The 22,058-nt window shown below is 38.0% G+C and overlaps 2 protein-coding genes and 1 long non-coding RNA gene across 3 annotated transcripts in view; 1 reads left to right on the forward strand and 2 right to left on the reverse strand.

Annotated features, from left to right (window-relative positions):
* The window catches only part of LOC138903627 (uncharacterized), a 123,834-nt gene extending 106,404 nt beyond the window's left edge, over positions 1-17,430 (reverse strand). The window contains exon 1 of the long non-coding RNA XR_011412959.1: positions 17,228-17,430. This is a non-coding gene — a long non-coding RNA (uncharacterized lncRNA). The remainder of the gene's footprint in view (positions 1-17,227) is intronic.
* Positions 17,431-18,151: 721 nt separating this feature from the next.
* On the reverse strand, positions 18,152-19,561 carry LOC117274724 (salutaridinol 7-O-acetyltransferase-like). Its single transcript, XM_070192014.1, has 2 exons — positions 18,617-19,561; positions 18,152-18,345 (listed from the first exon to the last, which is right to left on the reverse strand). The coding sequence occupies exons 1-2, from the start codon at positions 19,527-19,529 to the stop codon at positions 18,299-18,301; spliced, it is 960 nt and encodes a 319-aa protein (XP_070048115.1). The 5' UTR covers positions 19,530-19,561; the 3' UTR covers positions 18,152-18,298.
* A 1,567-nt stretch (positions 19,562-21,128) lies between these two features.
* Positions 21,129-22,033, forward strand: LOC104117714 ((13S,14R)-1,13-dihydroxy-N-methylcanadine 13-O-acetyltransferase AT1-like). The gene is given in 2 exon segments (XM_070191337.1): positions 21,129-21,870; positions 21,873-22,033. Coding segments are annotated over 2 exon segments (819 nt in total). The 5' UTR covers positions 21,129-21,212.
* The last annotated feature ends 25 nt before the right edge of the window (positions 22,034-22,058 follow it).

Raw genomic sequence — 22,058 nt, forward strand, 5'->3', positions numbered from 1 at the left:
CGAGAGCTTATTTTGAGTGTGGCAACACCCACTATATGGTGAGGGATTTCCCCAAATTTAGAAAGGGTGCACCTCCACAGACTTCTCAGCTATATCATGCTCCACCGGGTCCTCAGGCTATGATTCCAGTACCCGCTACTACCCCACCTGCTCAGCCAGCTCGATGTGGAGATCGGGGAGGTTGAGGTCGCCCTAGAAGGGGATGCCAGGCTAGATATTATGCTCTTTCTTCTCGTAAAGAGGCAATTTCTTCCGACTCTGTCATTACAGGTATTGTCCTGGTCTGTCATAGAGACGCATCAGTATTATTTGACCCAGGCTCTACATATTCCTATGTGTCCTCTTATTTTGCCCCGTATTTGGGCGTATTTTGGGATTCTTTGAGTTCCCCTATTTATGTGTCTATTCCTGTGGGAGATTCTCTTGTTGTGGACCGCGTGTATCGGTCGTGTTTGATTGCTCTTAGTGGTTTTTAGACCAGAGCCGATTTGTTATTGCTCAACATGGTAGACTTTGATATTATTTTGGGCATGGACTGGTTGTCGCCCCATTATGCTATTCTTGATTGTCACGCTAGGACTGTAACGCTGGATATGCCAGGATTACCACGATTAGAGTTGAGAGGTACCTTAGAGTATACTCCCAGCAGAGTTATTTCATTTCTTAAAGCTCCATGAATGGTTGAGAAGGGGTGTGACGCGTATCTAGCTTATGTGAGAGATATCAATATTGATACCCCTACAGTTGAGTCAGTTCCAGTAATGAGGGACTTTCCTGCCGATAGAGATATTGATTTTGGCATTGATTTGTTGTCGGGCACTCAGCCCAACTCTATTCCTCTATATCGTATGGCTCCTCCTGAGTTGAAGGAGTTGAAGGAACAGTTAGAAGAATTGCTTGAAAAGGGCTTCATTCAGCCCAGTGTGTCACCTTGGGGTGCTCCTGGCTTATTTGTGAAGAAGAAAGATGGCTCTATACGGATGTGTATTGATTACCGCCAGCTGAACAAGGTCACAGTGAAGAACAAGTATCCTTTGCCTCGTATTGATGACCTATTCGATCAGTTACAGGGTGCCAGAGTGTTTTCTAAGATTGACTTACGTTTAGGCTATCATCAGTTGAAGATTCGAGAGCCAGATATCCCGAAGACTGCTTTCAGGACTCGGTATGGGCACTACGAGTTTCTTGTGATGTCATTTGGGCTGACCAATGCCCCAGCAACATTTATGCACTTGATGCACAGTGTGTTCCGGCCCTATCTTGACTCATTCTTCATTGTGTTTATTGATGACATTTTGTCGTACTCCCGGACTCGGGAGGATCATGAGCACCACCTGATGACTGTGCTTCAGACCCTGAGAGAAAAGAAGTTATATGTAAAATTCTCAAAGTGTGAGTTTTGGCTAGACACTGTGGCATTCTTGGGTCATGTAGTATCGAGTGATGGGATCCAGGTGAATCCGAAGAAGATTGAAGCAGTGTAGAGTTGGCCCAGACTGTCCTCAGCTACGAAAATCCGGAGTTTTCTTGATTTGGTGGGGTATTACCGCCATTTTGTAGAGGGATTCTCATCCATTACAGCACCTATGACCAGGCTGACCCAAAAGGGTGCTCCGTTCAGGTGGATAGAGGAGTGTGAGGAGAGCTTTTTGCAGCTCAAGACAACTTTGACTACAGCCCCAGTATTGATATTGCCTTCAGGTTCGGGGTCTTATACAGTATATTGTAATGCGTCGCGAATTGGTCTCGGCGCGGTGTTGATGCAGGACACTAGGGTGATTGCCTACACGTCCAGACAGCTGAAAGTATATGAAAAGAACTATCATGTCCCCGACCTTGAGTTAGCAGCCATTGTTCATGCCTTGAAGATTTGGCGGCACTATTTATATGGTGTTCCTTGTGAGATCTTCACCGATCACCGGAGTTTGCAGCATCTGTTCAAGCATAAGGATCTTAATTTGCATCAGAGGAGGTGGTTAGAGCTGCTTAAAGATTATGATATCACCATTTTGTACCATCCCGGGAAGGCCAATGACGTGGTCGATGCTTTGAGTCACCGGGTAGAGAGTTTAGGGAGTTTGGCATATCTACCAGCAGCAGAGAGGCCATTGGCATTGGATGTTCAGGCCTTAGCCATCCAGTTTATGAGATTGGATATTTTTGAGCCAAGTCGAGTATTGGCTTGTATGATCTCTCGGTCTTCTCTTTATGATTGTATCAGGGAGCGTCAGTATGATGACCCCCATCTGCTTGTCCTTAAGGACACGGTCCAGCACGGTGATACTAAGGAGGTCACTATTGGGGATGATGGTGCATTGAGGATGCAGGACAGTTCGCGGTACTCCATTCATCCGGGTGCCGCAAAGATGTATCAGGACTTGAGGCAGCATTACTGATGGATGAGGATGAGGAAAGACATAGTGGAGTATGTGGCTCGCTGTCTAAATTGCCAGCAGGGCCAGGTGGATCGCTTCAGAAGATAGAGATTCCGGAGTGGAAGTGAGAGCGGATCACTATGGATTTCATTGTTGGGCTCCCACGGATTCAACTCATTTCATTCCTGTGATGACTACCTATTTTTCCAAGCAGTTGGCTCGAATTTATATCTGCGAGATTGTCACGCTTCATGGCGTACCAGTATCCATCATCTTTGACTGGGGGTACGCAATTTACATCACGGTTCTGGTGGGCTGTGCAGCAAGAGTTGGGTACTCGGGTTGAGCTGGGCACATTATTTCACCCATACATGGACGGAAAAACCGAGGTCACTATTCAGATAATGGAAGATATGTTCCACGCTTGTGTAATAGATTTTGGGGGTGCTTGGGTTCAGTTCTTGCCACTTGCAGATTTTGCCTACAATAACAGTTATCAGACGAGCATTCAGATGGCACTGTATGAGGCTCTATATGGTAGGCGTTGTCGGTCTCCGGATTGTGTTTTGGAGATCTGTAGCTCATTTAGACTTGTAATGGCGAAAGTAGATTTTTTGGAGATTTTGACCGGTAGTGGACATTTTGATATCGGGGTCAGAATCTGATTGTGGAAGTTACAGTAGGTCTGTAATGTTGAATATGAATTGTGTGCAAAGGTTGGGGTCAATCGGACGTGGTTTGATAGGTTTCAGCATCGGTTGTAGAAATTGGAAGTTTAAAGTTCATTAAGTTTGAATCGGAGGGTGATTCGTGTTTTTAGCGTTGTTTGATGTGATTTAAGGTCTCCACTAAGTTCGTATAATGTTATAGGATTGGTTGGTATATTTGGTTGTGGTCCCGGAGGCCTCGGGTGTGTTTCGGATGCTTAACGGATTGAATTAGGACTTATGCAAATAGCTGAAGTTTCTAGTTCCTGGTGTTTTTGCACCTGCGGTGGAGTGACCACAGGTGCAGACTCGCATGTGTGAGAGAAGGATCGCAGATGCGGGCTGGAGGACTTTGGCATGGGTCGCAGGTGCAATATGAAGGCCGCAGGAGCAGAGTCATTTCTGCGGAAGCTTGAACGCTGAAGTGGAGAGACTTGGGAGGTTTGGAATCGTAGGAGTGGAAGGGTCTCCGCAGAAGTGAGATCACAAGTGCGATCCCTGGTCCGCAGAAGCGAAAACCCTGGGCATAAGTGGAATCCGCACCTGCGATGAGTTTTCCACAGGTGCGGCGTCGCATGTGTGATTGGTGGTCCGCAGATGCGGGAATACCTGGGCAGAACCCTTTCAAGCGAGGCTTCGAGATGTTTGGCCATTTTCTTCATTTTAAGCTCGGGTTTGGCTATTTCTTGAGAGCATTTTCGAGGGATTTCTTGAGGTAAGTACCTTGTACTTATTTTTGATCAATAATCTTGCTTCCTCATTTATTTTCCGACCTAGTTAGTGTGTGTTTAAGGTGGAAATTGAGAGTTGGAGGCTAGGGATTTGAAGAGATTGATTTTTGGTTTCGAGTGGTCATTTGAGGTCGGATTTTGATAGATTTGGTATGGTTGGACTCGTGAGTGAATGGTTGGTACTATTGTGATATGTTAGCACCATGTACGTGAGGTGGCGAGTACGTACATGGACTATTTGTTGAAAACCCTGATTTATTTTACTGAGTAGTAACCTGTTTTTCCTTTAATTTGAGTTATACCGTTGAAATGAGTATTAGTCTGTTTTCATTCTTAATTTAGCAAATTCCAATATGTGTAGTTATCATTCTTAGTCTAATATCGCATGTCTACGTGGATTAACTGCTTTTTTGGACTCTGTGAAGCATGCCTAGTTGATTTCCTGTTTTCCTTGTCCTTTATCAGTATTGACTGTAGAAATCTTACTGTTAACTGTTGTATTTATCGATTTGAGCTGTGTGTTTACTTTTGAGACTACGAGGAGGTTCCTCAGGAGTTCTCCCTGCACATTTACTTTTGAGACTACAAGGTGGTTCCTCGGGAGTTCTCCCTGCACATTTACTTTTGAGACTACGAGACGGTTCCTCGAGAGTTCTCCCTACACATTTACTTTTGAGACTACGAGGCGGTTCCTCGGGAGTTCTCCCTGCATATTTACTTCTGAGACTACGAGGCGGTACCTCGGGAGTTCTCCCTGTATATTTACTTTTGGGACTATGAGACGGTATCTCGGGAGCACCCTTGTTGGTATATCATTTTGCGGTGTCGTTATTGCTTTGTGAATACTTGATGTTGCCTTCTCTATTTTACTTCTTTTTTTATAGCATCTGTCTTATTATTATATCCCAGTAGGGCCCGGACCTGACCTTGTCACTACTCTACCGAGGTTAGTCTTGGCACTTACTGGGTACCGTTGTGGTGTACTCATGCTACTCTTCTGCATATGTTTTGTGTGCAGATCCAGGTACTTCTTAACAGCCCTGCTACTAGCTGAGAGTGCTTATTGCTGTATAGAGACTTCAAGGTATATCTGCCGCGTCCACAGACCTCGGAGTCCCCCTCTATTCCCTCATATCTCATTTACCTTCCTTACTTCTTTTATTAGACTCTGGTGTATAGAGATACTAGTTTCCTCCTATAGCTTGTGACTTATGATGTTTCAGGTTTTGGGAATACTGTGTATTATTAGAGTGTTGGTTATTGTAAATGTCGAGCAACATTGTTATCAGTTATTTAGTTATCTGTTACAGTTAGTTGTTAAGTTTTGTTTCCATTTTTGTTATTTCCGCATCTTTGTTAGGATTACCTAGTCGTAGAGACTAGGTGTCGTCACGACATCTTACGGAGGGAGAATTGGGTCGTGACACCTACTAGCCACGTGTATCAAGCCACCCTTATCTCACCGCATGCGTTTCAACACCCAGACCTTATACCACCGCATGTGTATCTATTTCACAATATATCATAATTTGCACCTCAAGTGCCCAAATATTTCAACTTGGCAAAATAAATCAAAAACAACATTATTTCCAGAATAATGAGCTCACGACTCAATCACAATGAATACAAAAAAGCTCACAAAATATTCGGAAGTGAATAACTCAACAAAAATAATATTTCACAAATTTAACACCTTGCCTCAATACATAATTTTTAATGTCAAATTCTTCATATTAATAATAATTCAATTATGAAATTCAACTTTCAAATGATGAGCACATAATAAAAGAAACAAAGTTTTAACTAAACAGGTAAAACAATTAGCAGGAAAATGTTAGAAAAATTTAAAATAGAAAAATAGATCAATGATGATGAATATAACCGGATAAAATAATTTAATTAATGTGTAACAGAGATCTACAAAATTTAAAACCAGAGTTTTTCTACATTTATCCCGTGTAGACACTCGTTACCTCGTGTACAAGACTTTCAACACGTCACAATTATCATATCAATACCAATCCTAAGGGGAATTTCCCCCACACAAGGTTAGACAAGTCACTTACCTCGACTTTTATAATTCTTTACTCTGCTATGCCTTTGCCTCATGCATTGGCTTGTGAAATCCTCGTTTCTCGTCATAATTAATTCTATTTAATCAATACAAATAATTGAAATTGATTCCATATGAAAATATAAATTTTCCAACAAAATCTGAAAATTAACTCAAAAATGCCCGTGGGGCCCACGTCTCGGAACCCGACAAAAGTTACAAAATATGAACGCCCATTTGTCCACGAGTTCAAACATACAAATTTACTAGATTTGGACATCAACTTGACCCTTAAATCTTCAGATTTAACCAAGAGGGTTTCCAAAATTTTCCAATTTAATTCACCAATTAAATGTTAAAAACTACCATAGGTTCGGGTGCTTTAACCAAAATTGAGTTAAGAACATTTATCCCTATATTTTCCTTGAAAATCTCCCGAAAAGCGCCTCTCCCCAAGCTCCAAAATTGAGTTAAGAAGACTTACCCCGATGTTTTCCTTGAAAATGCCACCAAATATTGATCTGTTAACCCTCTGAAACTCACCCGAGGCCCCTGGTACTTCAACCAAATACACCAACAAGTCCTAAAACATCATACGAACTTAGTCAAAGCCTCAAATCACATCAAACAACCCTAAAATCACAAATCATACCTCAATTCAAGCCTAATAAAACTAAGAAATTCCAACTTCTACATTCGATGCCGAAACCAATCAAATCAAGTCTGATTGACCCCAAATTTTGCACACAAATAAATGACATAATGGTCCTATTCAAAGTTTCAGAATCGGATTCCGACCCCGATATCAAAAAGTCAACTCCTCGGTCAAACTTTCAAACTTAAATTTCTATTTTAGCCATTTCAAGCCTAATTTAACTACATACTTCCAAATAATTTTCTAAACATGCTCCTTAGTCCAAAATTACCATACGAAACTATTGGAATCATCAAAATTCTATTCCGAGGTCGTTTACACATAAGTCAACATACAATCAACCTTTTCAACTTATGCTTTCAACCTTGAGACTAAGTGGGAGTTTGGACATAAGAATTGTATAATTCCAACAAAAAGTGAAAATGGTATTTGAAAATTTGGGTTGTTTTTGGAGTTTTGTGAGTAATCTAAGTGAAAATTTTTAAAAACAGCTTTTTGGAAAATTGAAAATTGAAAATTTTATGAACAAAACTAAGTGAAAATTGAAAATTTTATGAACAAAATGCTGATTTCGGAAAAAAGTGAAAGGGAAATATTTCTTATGTCTAAACGGGCTCTAAGTGTCTCAATTCATTCCAAAATCTCTCCGGACTTGAACCGACTACCCCGACAAGTCACATAACAGCTATAAAGTACAAAATGAGCAGTAAATGGCGGAACGATGCCACAGCTCTCAAAACGACTGGCCGGGTCATTACAGAAAATATACTCATTACATGTTTCTTATGTATAGGAACAAACTTAGGTGGAAAAGGATCAAATAGGAGAAAAATTGGTGAAAAAAGAGATGAAGAGAAAAGTCCTGGAAAACCAAGTGAGGTTCACTTTGCTAGACCGGGACCAGAGCAGAAGATACCAGAAAATTCTCGGACAGCGAAGTGAGGTTCACTTCGACAGACCGGGACCGGAGCAGAAAAATCAGCTTTTCCAATCTGAATTAAGAGAAGGAAAATTCTTCCCATACAAACCCTAGTCGCTATAAATACATCCTGAAACATGCTTTTAAGGGTGAGCCACTATTTTTGGCAAGAACACACTTGGAGTAAGGAGAAGGATTCAACATCATATTTTTCCCTCTTTCTTCCTCTATTTCCATTATTGGTTATGAATTCTAGTATTGTAGTTTTTCATACTATTATGAATAGCTAATTTTTTATCTAGGGTTTTGATAGAACATGTTGGATGATGAATTCTTGTTATGTTTTTATATAATTGAGCCGGTGAATTTCTCTACTTGTTCAACTACGTGTTTGTTGATGTTGATTGAATGTCTATCAATTGATTGTGCCTATTTAGTGAGTACTGCTCGAGAGAGAGTACGCATGTAGGTAGTTTTTGAATAACATCACTCCTAACGTATGTGAGAGATCAATACAGAGGGTTTAAAGGCGGGATTAGAGATAACAAAACCTTGGTGCGATCGTAGAGAGCGGTGAATTAGTGCCAACTAGCTTAGTTCGAGAGAATACATCTAGTAAATTGTAGTAGTTGCTAGAGAGAGAGCTACAACACCCAAAGTACTCAAGATCGGTAGAGAATACTTAGGCGAAATTATAGAAGACTTAGGGGAAAGGATTCCGACAATTGGGGAAAGCATAACTCTAGACCTCCATAATCTTTAATCTAACACTTAGTATCTTTAGTTGTTAATTCGTTACTTTAATTTGTTAGTTAGTTAGACATAAGAATCTTTATATTTATAACTTAGAAATTGTTCGATCTTGTCATCTTAGTGATAGAGAACAGTTGTAGCTAAGCCTTAGTTCTCTGTGGAATTCGACTCCGAACATTTAGACCGGATTATATTTGCAGCGATCGCTTATCATTTTTAGGACTAGAGTTGGGCGTGATCAAATTTTGGCGCCGTTGCCGGGGAACTAACGGTGTAGATGCAGGTGTACATATTTCTAGATTTAAAGTTTGAACTTTTATTTTGTTTTTTTATTATTTGATTTTTTTCATTTTTAGTTTTACTTGTTTATTTGAGAAACATGGCATCTTAGAATTATGAGAGTTTCGATGTTGGTAATTCTACTATTGATCTTCCTAATGCTTATTATGGAAGAAACCACCCATGGCAAAATTATCAAAATATTCCCGAGAGTGAGTTATGTGCACCAACTCAATCTTATGTGTGGAATGTGTGGTGGTCAAGATGGTCACTGTTATGGTTGTGCTTATATTTCTTATCTTCCCCCAACCCGTTACTTTGATGGTCTTTCTTTTTCTTGTGAAGTTAATAGGAACAAAGAACCCAGGGATGATGACCTAAAAGAGATCAAGGATACGCTAAGGTGCCTTGTGGAACAAAATAATTAGAAACAACTGCACATACAAATTCAAGATTCTACTATTCGCAACTTGGAGGCACAAGTGAGTCAACTTGTTAAAGTATTTAATGCTCAACAAGCCAATATTATGGATAGTAGCCAAGAAGAGCATGAATTAGATACCGAAATTGAGGTGCTAATAGAGGAGTTCAGAGTAGAACACTAACAATCTATCCAACTAGAATTTGAGGATGCCAATGTTGAAGAAGTAATACTAGAGTCAGCCAAGGACATTGAAGAGACAAATTTAGTTGATTCTAGTGTGATTTGAGTTGAGGAGGTCAAAAATCTTGAAGTTCATGTATTTGAGCGCGTTGGACCGCATTCCAAAAACTTCTCTACATTATGTTCAGATGGTGAAATGGGAATGGATCCTTGCGAGCATAAAAAGGAGTATAGGCAAGAGGTAGATAAGCCTTATATTTTGAAAATTTCAAGGTCGTCTAGGAAAGGTGACACTCCTCGTTCGAGAGCCAAAAAGTGCATGAGACTTTATTTAATTTTTAGCTCGCAAGAATTTGTACCTGTAATGACCCGGACGATTATTTTGAGTATTGCAGGCCTGTTCCCTCATTTAATGCTTAATGTATGCTTTAAAATTATTATATGACTTGCCGGGGTGATTAATTCGGGTCCGGTGAGGTTCTGGAATGAATTGGATCATATATTTCCAAGGTTTAAAACTTAAGCTGAAATAGTTGATGGGATGTAGATTTATGTGTAAACGACCCCAGAATAGAGTTTTTATGATTCCAATAGCTCCGTATGGTGATTTTGGACTTAGGATCGTGTCCGAAAAATTATTTGGAAGTCCGTAGCTAAATTAGGCTTGAAATGGCTGAAATAGAAATTAAAGTTTGGAAGTTTGACCAGGGAGTTGACTTTTTGGTATCGGGGTCAGAATCTGATTTTGGAAATTGGAATAGGTCTTTTATGTCATTTGTGACTTGTGTGCAAAATTTGAGGTCAATCGGACTTGATTTGATAGGTTTCGGCATCGAATGTAGATGTTAGAATCCCTTAGTTTCAATAGGCTTGAATTGGGGTATGATTCGTGGTTTTAGCACTGTTTGATGCAATTTGAGGTTTCGACTAAGTTCGTATGATGTTTTAAGACTTGTTGGTGTTTTTGGTTGAGGTCCCGGGGGCCTCAGGTAAGTTTCGAATGGTTAACAGATCAATTTTGGACTTGGTGATTTGCTAGAATTGTTTTGGTGCACAGGTCTGGTTTTCTTCTACGCGATCGCATGAGAAGGTCCGCGATAGCGTAGGTTTAGCTGGGCAGTAGATGTTTTATGCTATGCGATCGCGTGGGGATATCCACGACCGCGTAGGGTTAATTGGGGGCTGCTGAGTTTTTGTTCTATGCGATCGCGTGGGGATGACCGCGATCGCATAGCTGGGAAGAGGAGGTGAGGTTGTTGGGTTCGTGGACGTTGTTCTATGTGAACGCATTGTCTATACGCGATCGCGTACGCTTGGGAAGCCTGTGCTCCGCGTTCGCGGGTGGCTTTGTGCGATCGCGTAGAGGAGTTTTGGGTGGAGTTTATTTTGTGTTTCATGATAGCGGGACTTGGTCCGCGATCGCATAGAAGAAATGACTGGGCAGAGAGTTTAAGTTCTTAAAAACCCATTTACCATTTTTGACGAATTGGAGCTCGGGAAGAGGCGATTTTCGGGAGACTTTCAAGGGAAACAATGAGGTATGTGTTCTTAACTCAATATTAGTCAAATTACCCGAAACCATGGTTGTTTTTAACATTTAATTGGTGAATTAAGTTGGAAAATTTAGAAAAACCCTCTTAGTTTAATTTGAAGATTAGAGGGTCGAGTTGATGTCGGAATTTGAAGTTTATACGGTTGGACTCGTGGTTGAATGGGAGTTCATATTTTATAACTTTTGTCGAGTTCCGAGACGTGGGCCCCACGAGCGATTTTTGAGTGCAATTCGGATTTTGTTGGAAAAATAAAATTTTCATATGGAATTAATTCCTATAATTTGTATTGGCTAAATCGAATTATTGTGACTAGATTCGAGGCGTTTGGAGGCTGATTCGCGAGACAAAGGCATTGCAGAATAAAGAACTACACGGTTTGAGATAAGTAACAATTCTAAATTTAGTTCTGAAGGTATGAAACCCTGGATTATGTGTTATGTGATTGGTTTTGAGGTGACGCACATGCTAGATGATGTGCGTGTGGGCGTGCACCATAGGAATTGTGACTTGATAAAATTCCATGGAACTATGTAGTTGAATACTATGTTGTTATCCGTACATTTCCCATGTATTAGAGAAATCAAACTATAAATCATATTTAACCATGCGTTGACACTTAGGGACCCACAGAGGTCGTGTACATGTTGAATTATCTGCTAATTGTTGTTTTTAACTTAGTCATGATTTTACTTGCATATTATATCCCAATCTCTATTGTTCATTAATGATGCATCATATCATTGTTGTTTGGGCTGCTTATCATAATTTCTGAGAGCCCGAGAGACTAGAGAGATTGATGACTGAGTGAGTCCGAGGGCCTCATTGTGTGGATATTTATGGGATCGAGCTGCACGTCGTAACATGTTTCATTGTTATATGCCATGATTGGCTTGTTATAGCGCTTGGGTTGAAGGAGCCCCTCCGGAATCTGTACACACCCCCAGTGAGTGCAGGTACCTACTGAGTGCGAGTGTTGAGTGCTGAGTGTTGAGTGCTGAGTGCTGAGTAATTGAGAAGAATGAGTGAGTGTGAGGATAGAGTGATTGTGAAGTTGGAGTGAATGGGAGGACTGAGTGACAGTTGCTTTGAGAGGATGCATTGATTTCATTATTGCTGCACTTCAGCTGTCATATATCACTGTTTTGGAAATTTCTGAAAGACATTATCTTCTGTTCCAATAGAATTTGATATGAAGTTATTGTTTGAGTTTTAAATGTTGAACTTGAAAGCATGCCTTCCCTCTTCTGTTGGAAATTACTGTAATTGGATTTAGCTGTGAAGCTCGTCACTACTTTCAGTTCTTTATTTAGTTTTGTTACTTGCTGAATTGGTTGTACTCATACTACACCATGCATTTCGTGTGCAGATCTAAGTGTTTCCGGACACAGTGAGTGTTGATTTCTTCACACAGCTGATATTCCGGAGATTCTGAGGTAGCTGCTTCACATCTGCAGACCTGGACTCTCTTCCTTTCAATTTTTGTACTGTTCTATATTTTCAAACAATGTTTTTATCTGTTAGACTTTGTTACTATTTAGATGCTCATGTACTCAGTGTCATCGGGATTTGGGAGTATATTTATATCCACTATTTGTGATATTTTCTCTTAAACTTAATTATTATATTTTTAGTATTTAAAATGAAATTGTGGGTTATTGAAGTTGTCGGCTTGCCTAGTATTGAGATAAGCGCCATCACGACAGGTGTGATTTTTGGGTCGTGACAGTACCTCCCTAAGAGCATAATCATAAGCTTGAAGGAAAACTTGGGGTTCAATCCATAAGCTCGAGGTGGAGGCAAAAAGTGATCCGCGTCGTGCCGCAACATTAAATCAAGCACTTTCTGGGAGGGAACCCAACTTTACTGCTTTCTTTTATTTTTATTTTTATTTTTTATTATTGTATTATTCTTGTAGTGTTGTTTTTTTTAATTTATTTCTCTAGGAGAATGGGAAACAAGGCCATTGGAAGAAAGCATAAGCAAGTGAGATGGTTAGAACTAAGTGTGGGGTACCGCATAAAGAATCAAGTCTGGGAGAAGTCTGGGTAGCCTACCAGGGAGTTTCTTTTACTCTCTTATATTTATGGGTGTGCATTGGGGACAATGCACAATTTTAAGTGTGGGGTGAAGTGACTGTTTGGGTATTCCTATGCTATTTTAGTTGTGTTGTTTTATGTGTGTTGAAAAAAAATAAAAAAATAAAAAAGTAGGTAGAAATAATCCCTTTTGTTTTTTCTTATGGCCACGTTTCTTTTCCAAGGGATGACTTTTGAACTGGGTAGCAATTGTTTTCTTGTAGGTCGAATTTTCAAAACGTTTTGGGCTTTTCCTGACGATGAACTTTCTAGACAGTTTTCTTGAGGGAGAACTTGAGTATCTATGCTTTTTGACATATTTTATATTGGGGCTTAGAGGTGGGGCATTTGAACTAAGTACTTTCTTTATGATCTTTGTAATTACATGCCTTGAAAATATGTGTGGCTTGCTTTTGACACCGAGGCTCATCTTTTGACTCTTGTGATTAATTCTCATGTACTTCAATTTTATGATGACTGTACTAGTTGCTTTAACTTGAGAGTCAGGTCCGAGCCGTCCTTAGTGAGTCGTGTGCATTGTATGAGGTGAGATTGGTGTATTTCTATGACATCCTTGCTAGCCTAGAACTTTTCTCAAAACGAAATGATTAAGTCTTGTAAGTTTGGGAAGTGATATAGGCTTTCATTGATTGATCATTTGTCACGAACCAAAAATCACGCCTGTTGTGATGGCATCTATGTCAATACTAGGCAAGCTGACAACACCAATAACCCATAATTTCTTTTAAATACTGAAAACATAATAATTAAGTTTAAGAGAAAATCCCACAAATACTGGAAATAAATACACTCCCAAAACCCGGTGTCACTGAGTACATGAGCATCTATACATCACTAGTCTGAAAAATACGGTCTATAATAGTATGAGACCAAATACAGTAAACAAACGATAGGGAAGGAGAGACAAGGTCTGCAAAACACGGCAGCTACCTTGGAATCTCCAGAAAATCAACTGTGCGAAGGAATCAACACCCACTATGTTCGGGATCACCTGGATCTGCACACGAAGTACAGGGTGTAGTATGAGTACAACTAACTCAGTAAGTAACAATACTAAATAAGAACTAAATATAATGACGAGTTTCACCGATAAGTCCAAATACAGTACTTTCCAACATAAAAAGGTAGGCATGCTTTCAAGTTCAACATTTAAAACTCCACAGTAATTTTATATCAATTTTGACTAAAACAAAAATAATGTCTTTCAGAAATTTCTAAAACAGTGATATATGACAGCTGGAATGCAGCAATAATAAAATCAATGCATTCTCTCAGAGAAACAGTCACTCAGTCCTCCCATTCACTCCAACCTCACAATCACTCTTTTCTCACAGTCACTCTTTCCTCTCAATCACTCAACACTCTCCACTCGTACTCAGTAGGTACCTGCGCTCACTGGGGGTGTGTACAGACTCCGGAGGGTCTCCTTCAGCCCAAGCGCTATATTAAGCCAATCATGGCATAAATTAATAAAACATGATGTGGCGTTCAACCCGATCCCATAAATATCCTCATAATTAGGCCCTCGGCCTCACTCAGTCATCAACCTCTCCAGTCTCTCGGGCTCTCGAAAATCATGATAAGCAGCCCAAACATCAATGATATGATGCATCAATAATGAATAATAGAGACAGGGATGTAATATGCAAGCAAAACCATGGCTGAGTACAAAACAGTAATTTAACAGATGATTCAACATGTACACGACCTTTGTGCGTCCCAACAGTGTCAACAGATGGTTTGATCATGATTTATAGTTCAATTTTCTAATACGTGAAAAAATATACGGATATCAATAGATTATTCAACTACACAATTCCATGAAATTGACTAAGTCACAATACCTACGGTGCACGCCCACACGCCTGTCACCTAGCATGTGCGTCACCTCAAACCATCTAATTCTTTATTCTGCAATGCATTTGCCTCGCAAATCGGCCTCCAAACACCTCGAATCTAGCCACAAATGATTCAATTCAGTCAAAACAAATTATAGGAATAAATTCCATATGAAAATACTAATTTTCCAACAAAATACGAAATTGCACTCAAAAATTATACGTCTCGGAACCCGACAAAAATTACAAACTATGAACGCTCATCGAACCACGAGTCCAACCATACAAGTTTCACCAAATTCCGACATCAACTCGACCTTTAAATCTTCAATTAAAGTCTTTGAAGATTTCTACCATTTTCAACCCTATCTTTACTTATTTGAACCGAAAAATCTTTCCACAAACCTTATTGGTACGTGCATGTATATATAAAACTCTCACACCCAAGAATCGTACTCTCAATCACCCATCTTTACCCAAACTGGAAATTGAAGACTATGGTTAGAAATTCTTACTTCTTTGAAGCTCTAGCAAGATCGTTGTGAAATTTTCAAACCTTAAACAAGAATTGATGGACAAATGACTAGGTCTTCACTTTCTCTCTCTAAGATGCTCTCAACTCTCTCAAAAATATCAAATGAAACCCTTCAAAATGACCCCTAATAGTGTTTTATAAGAACGGGGTTAGGTTTATAAAACAAGAGAAATGAAGCTCTGAAACACACTCTGCGGTCGCATATGCGACCGTATAATGCTCATGTGGTCCGCCAAATGGCTCTACAGAACTGGGTATTTTTTGCCCGGGTGTGCGGTCACTATGCGTCCCACAGACCTGTTCTGCGGTCACATAATGTACCGCAAAATAGTTCTGCGGTCGCATAATCGATCGCAAATTTGCACTTACACATGTCGAGCTTCTGCCCACTATGTGGCCCACAGAGTGATTCTGCAGCCACAAAGTGGACCGCAAAAATGCATCTTTCTACCAAACATTTTCCTTTAACTCCCTCGCGCATTGTTCAACCCAAATGATCCGAGCCGCATAAAATTCTCAAACACGTAAGCCTAATTCGGCACCACGAAACCTAAATTTCCTTAGCAAAACTTTTCCGGGGTCATTACACATCAGTCAACATCCGGTGAACCTTTTCAACTTAAGTACTAAACCTTGGAACTAAGTGTTCCAAATCATTCCAAAACCTTACCGGACCCGAACCAATTACCCCCGGCAAGTTAAATAACAACCGTAAAGCATAATTTGAGCAGTAAATGGGGAGACACAGTTGTAATACTCGAAACGACCGGCCGGGTCGTTACACCATATAGCTTATTTGTCTACCAATGCTAATACTATCCATAGTCACCCCTTTTGAGCCTGTAGACCTGTTCTTTGGCAACCACATTACAAGCCGAATCCCCTTTGTTGTTAATAAAATCTTGTTAAACCTTGACCTCCGAAAGCACTTAAGTAGCTACAAGAGTAAAGAAACAGATTGGGTAGCTTTTGGGTGGAACCATAAAAAGGCCGACAAGGTGCACTTTTGTATAAACAAAAAAAGGTACTAGCCGAAAATACCAAATTAAGGAGAGTGAAAAAAAAAAGAATAACTGGAAAAAAAAGAAAAAAAATAACACCTCCATATCTCTAAAATAAACTCACTTATTTGTTAAATTCTTACTTGGTTTAAAAATTGTAAGCTTACGTTATTAAAAATAAATTGATCGTGCACATTTTATGTATTGATATATTTGGCATGGGAGTTGTCCGTGCGGTTGTGATAGAGATATATTTGGCACGGGAGTTATCCGTGCGGTTGAGAATATGAAAGGGAGGCTGAGACCCGTATTTTTGAATATGATATAAGATATTTAATTGAAAGGATTTTCTTCCAAAGAGTTTTATTCGAAAATCTAGTAGATGAAAGGTGTATATTTTGAAGGATTTGATTAATTGATTGTGATTGTGTTCATTGTTCGTTTGGGCAATATTTATAGTGTTCTTGCTATCTTGCTGTTTACATCAGTAGTTGATTATTATTGCTATCACTGCTATTATTTTTTATTATTTTTGTATACTATATTACATAAGTTATTAGACTAGTGAGTGTCTGTACCTCGTCACTACTCCACCAAGGTTAGTCTTGATACTTACTAGGTATCGACTGTGGTGTACTGATACTACACTTCTATATATTTTTGTGCAGAGCCAGGTAAATTTGGAGTTAGTTGACCGTTAGCTAGCTGTACGGATCTTGCTGTGGAGACTGAAGGTAAACCTGTTGGTGCGTTAGCAGGCTTCAGAGTCACCTTCTAATATTGTACTTGCACTGTTTTATGTCTACTTCAAAACAACTGTATTTGTAGGCTTTCTAGTAACTCAGTAGAGCTTATGACTTGTACTACCGGTTTTGGGATTGTAAGTATTGTATAGAGATTTCTACTTCGCATTTGTCAGTCGTTAATTAATATTGTTATTATTTCAGTAAATGTTAGACTTACCGTGTCCCTAATACTAGGTGCCATCACGACATCCTACGGAGGGAGATTTGGGTCGTGACAGTTTCGTAGCACAAGAATGGGGAGGAAATAATGAAGTTGACATGGTCACAAGTTCAAGTTTGTGTAGGTTTTCTATACAAGAAGCTGATTTTGGTTGGAGAAAACCATGTTTAATGCATTTTGGTTCAAGGCATAATCAGTATTGTTGGTTGTATGATGCAGAATGTGGCAATGGGAATTGTGTGCAGGTGGATTTGAAGGAAAATAACATGCACTTATTTAAATGTGACAGCGATATCAAGGCTTTCTTTAAGTTTTAGGTTCTTATAAGTGTTTGGGGCATTGAATTTTGAATATCAAATCCTAAAAACAAAAAATAAAAATAAAATTGGGGCTTTTTTGATTGAAACCTTTTGTACCATCTATTTATTTTGTGTGCAAAGGACAAAAGTACAATAGCTTGTTCTTAGTAGACTAAGGGGTTTTAGGTCCAAAGTTGTATACTACTGATATGGTCTCTTTGTAAGCTGGTCAGGAGATCTTAATCTTTGTACGTGATATAGGATTTGAATTTTGGAATAAGAATTGGAATACTCGTAACCTCCTAACAACTTATTTTAATTTTATAAACTTCTTTTTTCATCTCAATACCTCTTTGGCCGAACAATAATAAAAAGATTTCACAACATAATTGTTTTCAATAGACCATCCCTCAAGAAAAGCATTTTCAAAAGCAGTTTAAAAAAGAAAACAAATACGAGTAAAAAGTTGTGGTGAAAATACTGTAAAAAAGAAAAGAAAAAGTAGAAAAAGTAGTAAAGATACCCAAATAAAAGAAACAACAATAATAAATTTGAAGAATAAAACAGTAATAGGATAATAATAATGATACTGACAAGCACAAGGTTGAGCAAATAAGGTGCTCTAAACTCTAACCAAGTTTTCCCACGGAAAGATAAATCGCTCCACTGCCTACTAACCCTCAATCGTAACCCACAAAATAATTGACGAAAATAATATTTTTTTTATTAAGAACCAAATTCACGTCCTCCTGGATCAACAAATCACCTATAGAAGCTTTAACAAGAACCTAAATCTTGGTAAAAGCAAGGAAATCTTGGTCACGTTCAATGAAGTCCATGTAATTTTCCTTCAAATCCATTTGCACAGCAATACTAGTGCCACATTGTGTAGAATACAACCAAAACACTTGATTATGTCTTGATCCAAAATGCATTAAACTTGGATTCCCCCATCCAAAATCAGCTTCTTGCATATGAAATCTGCACAAACTCGAGCACGTAAATTCCTCAAAATCATCGTTAGCTCCCCATTCTTGTCCTCGATAACTTTCGTTATATAAATTAGCCACCATGTCAACAACATCGTCAGCTGAAGCTACGTCACAATAATTAATAATTTTCTGCACTTTCTCTCTAATCAATATTATAAAGTCTTGCAACGCTATATCAGTCACTTTTGGTTCAAATGTTATTGGAATTTCAATTATGAAATTCCCAAAAGGGCTATATGCTTCAGGATATTTAAGCTTACCGCGTAAATTCAATGGAAATGACATTAATGATGGCTTCCATTTCCCTGATATTGCCTGTGAAGCGCGAAGCAGAGCCTTCCATAAAATTGCTGTGATCATCTCAACTCGTGAAGGTTTAAAGCTTAAAACACCTGAATTGTTACAATTTGTTAATTTGTCTCTGAGTTTTAATAAAGAGACTTCATCTATAACAAACTTTTTGGCCACCAATTTAGTGTCTAGACGTTTTCCTGGGAAAATAGCAGATGGCTTAAACATCTTGGATATATCTGTTGGTCCAAAAATATTAACCAAATAAAAGCTCATGAAATTGATGTTTTCAGCTGGAATTCCCAATTTACACACTTTTGACCACTTGTAAATGAACATAAAACTCGTCCATCCATCGATAGCAGGGTGTGCAGTGCTCATAGATAACGCGAATCCACCACATTGAAAAATTGTAATTTGCACAACCATAAGTGGTATGGTAAACAAATTAGTCGCGTCCACGTTCTTAATTCTTTGTGGCCAAAAATGCAATGGAAGGTCGAAATTAGTACGTGTTTGTTGGAGAAAATCATCCATTTGACAATTGACGTTGGCTTTTATGAATGTTATACCTTGATCTTGACAATTGATTGAACGTTTACTTTCAGAAAATCTACCAGCAGCTGGATAAACGTGAGTCAAAATCCTAGAAAGTGATTCTTCGAGTTGTTGTACCATATAATTAAGGGTGTAGGAAGAGTTGATGGGGTTGTGTGGATAAAAAAGAACAAGAGTCATATGTGTTTTCTCAGCTATTTGGTCAAAGAAAGATAACTTAAAATTTTGAAGGTGATTAGGAGTTGGAGAGGATGGTTTTATAAGCTTCTTGGAAATGATTTCAACTTGAATTTGGTCACTCAAATTAACACAAAGGCTACCCATTTTTGATGTGGTAAAAATATTATGGAATTAAGAAAAAGAGAGAGAACTGTAGAAAAGTTGAAGACAATTTTTATTTCAGAAGTTTCAGGTCCTATTTATATTCGGAAAATTCTGAAAAATCTTCAAAAGATGGGAAATTTCCATAACATTACCAAACATGGAACTGCTAATGCACTATTGCAGAAGTTTATTTATATCATTTGCAATTTTTACTTAGTTAAAAGGCTTATTTTGAACTACTTTCCTTACCAAACATGGAACTGCTACTTTTTGTTGTGATAAAAATGTTTATAGGTCACCCTATCAATATAATATTAAACACGTTGGTAGGTGGGGGAGCTAAAGTAAGGCAAGGGCATTCAATTGAATTTACTTCAGTGAAAAATTGAAATATTGTGCAAAGAGAGTAAACATGAGTACTGACTTCTCTATAACAACATCTTTATATAACAGTCATTCACTATATAAGCCAAGTTTTCCTCAGAACCGATTTTTTAAGTTATATATTACCGCTCTATAATAACAACGATCATATTTATAGCAGAATATTTTTTGTAAAATTACACCTCTATAATAGCCATATAGAATCATTAAGATTACAAATAATAGTTTTAAAAATATGCACACAACCATTTCCATTAAACAAAGTTTCTATATTGCATAAGATAAAAGGTTTGAAGATTTGCACATATTATCTTTTCCATGGGACAAATTCCAAAATATATTTAGATACAAAATTTAACTGTTAATCTCTTAGATTGTCTTCAAAGAAAAGTTATTGGATACCTTTTTGCTGAAAATTTGGACACGAATCTTCGCCAATTCAAGTGTTATATCACTAGTAAGAGAATAAATCTACAAAACAAGCTACAATTACAAAGTTCGCCCATCAATCTTGAAAGAATTTTTTTTTTGTAGCTCTAAAATGTCTGCCTTTGAGTTTAAATCTTTATACATTTAGTTATGAATTTATTAATAATGTATTAGCTTTCTTCAAATATTTAACTAGTGAAATATGCATATCTTTTGATATTTTAAATTTGAATAATTTTCTTATCTTTTGTATATAACAATAAAAAAGGAAAATAATTAATTTTTGGATAAATTTTATCTATAATAGCCAAAAATATTTAAACGTCAAATGTTATTATAGGTGTATAATAGTCATTCACTATAAAAACTAAAACATATCGAAACAAACATGATTGTTATAGAGAGGGTTGACTGTATAAACTTTTCCTTTTTACACAATCAGGTTTCTCAAAGGATTTCTGCAAATGAGCCTCTTTTTGTTTTTTTTAAAAAAAGGGGGATTTGTAATAAATAATTAAGACAAGTTACATGCTATAACAAACAACAGTAAAATTCCTTATACCAATGATTTATATAATTTAAACTCTATATATAAACAGTTAAATTTTCTTGACATAAGAAATTTTTTAATTAATTAGGTAAGGGTGTTAACAATTGCTTCAAATCACGAGTTCAAATCACAAATATAACATGAATTATTTTTAAATCCCCTTCCGTAAATTCGTGGCTCTGCTAGGGTTGGCAGAACCCATAACTTTCCCTATAAAGGGGAAGGCGCGAGATGTTGATGACATATTATTCAAGTACCTCTAACTTCTTCAGTTCTTTAATTTGTTTTCCCTTTTTCCATTATCACCATATTTATATACCATGATTTTCCAAAAGGAAACCATGGAAGTTAAAATCTTGACAACAAAGTTGATAAAACCATCTTCAGCAACTCCAAATTACCTTGAAAATTACAAACTATTATTCTTTGATCAAATAGCTGATGAGGCACATTTACCTCTTATTCTTTTCTATCCTCCTTGCAACAACAACACCAACAATAATAGTACAGCTGAAGATCAGCTCGAGCAATCTTTATTTAGAACTTTAGCCCATATTTACCTAGTTGCTAATAGATTTACTGAGGATAACTCCTCGATTTACTGCGCCGATCAAGGGGTTAAATTTATTAACGCCAAGGTAAATTGTAAGCTCAATGGCTTTCTTGAGAAAGCACAAAAAGATGTCAATCATGCCATATCTTGTTGGCATCAAGATACTTGGGATGTTGATGAAAGTAATTTGTTCATAACACCAATTAGCATTGTGCAAGTCACACAATTCAATTGCGGTGGCATGGCTCTTTCTATGAGCCCTGCACATACCGCAATGGATGGTTTCACAACTTTCACATTCGTTCACGAGCGGTCAAACGTGTGCAAATTGGGGATTCCTATAGAGAAAATCAACTTTTTGAGCTTTAATATGGCTAAGATTTTCCAACCAAGAGATGTATCATAAATTCTCTTGCCTCGTGTCCCCAGGAAAATCGTATGGACTCTAAACTAGATGCCAAGAAGTTATACATCAACCAAGATTCTATTTCAAGGCTCACAAAAGAATTAACAAAATCAACGAATTCTAGAGCTTTATTCTTTAAGCCCTCAAGAGTTGAAATGATTATAGCACTTGATAAAGGATGACAAATGCATGTTTTGAGTGTGTTTA

This window comes from Nicotiana tomentosiformis, chromosome 12 (assembly GCF_000390325.3).
Source record: "Nicotiana tomentosiformis chromosome 12, ASM39032v3, whole genome shotgun sequence".
NCBI classification, from domain to species: Eukaryota; Viridiplantae; Streptophyta; class Magnoliopsida; order Solanales; family Solanaceae; genus Nicotiana; species Nicotiana tomentosiformis.

What these genes read in the sequence shown, in the direction of transcription:
- LOC117274724 (XM_070192014.1), bottom strand. Translation starts at nt 19,529, where the DNA reads ATGGGTAGCCTTTGTGTTAATTTGAGTGACCAAATTCAAGTTGAAATC. An exon ending in ATTTCCATTGAATTTACGCG is followed by an intron (nt 18,346 to 18,616) that starts GTAAGCTTAAAT and finishes GAGTTTGTGCAG; the next exon opens with ATTTCATATGCAAGAAGCTG.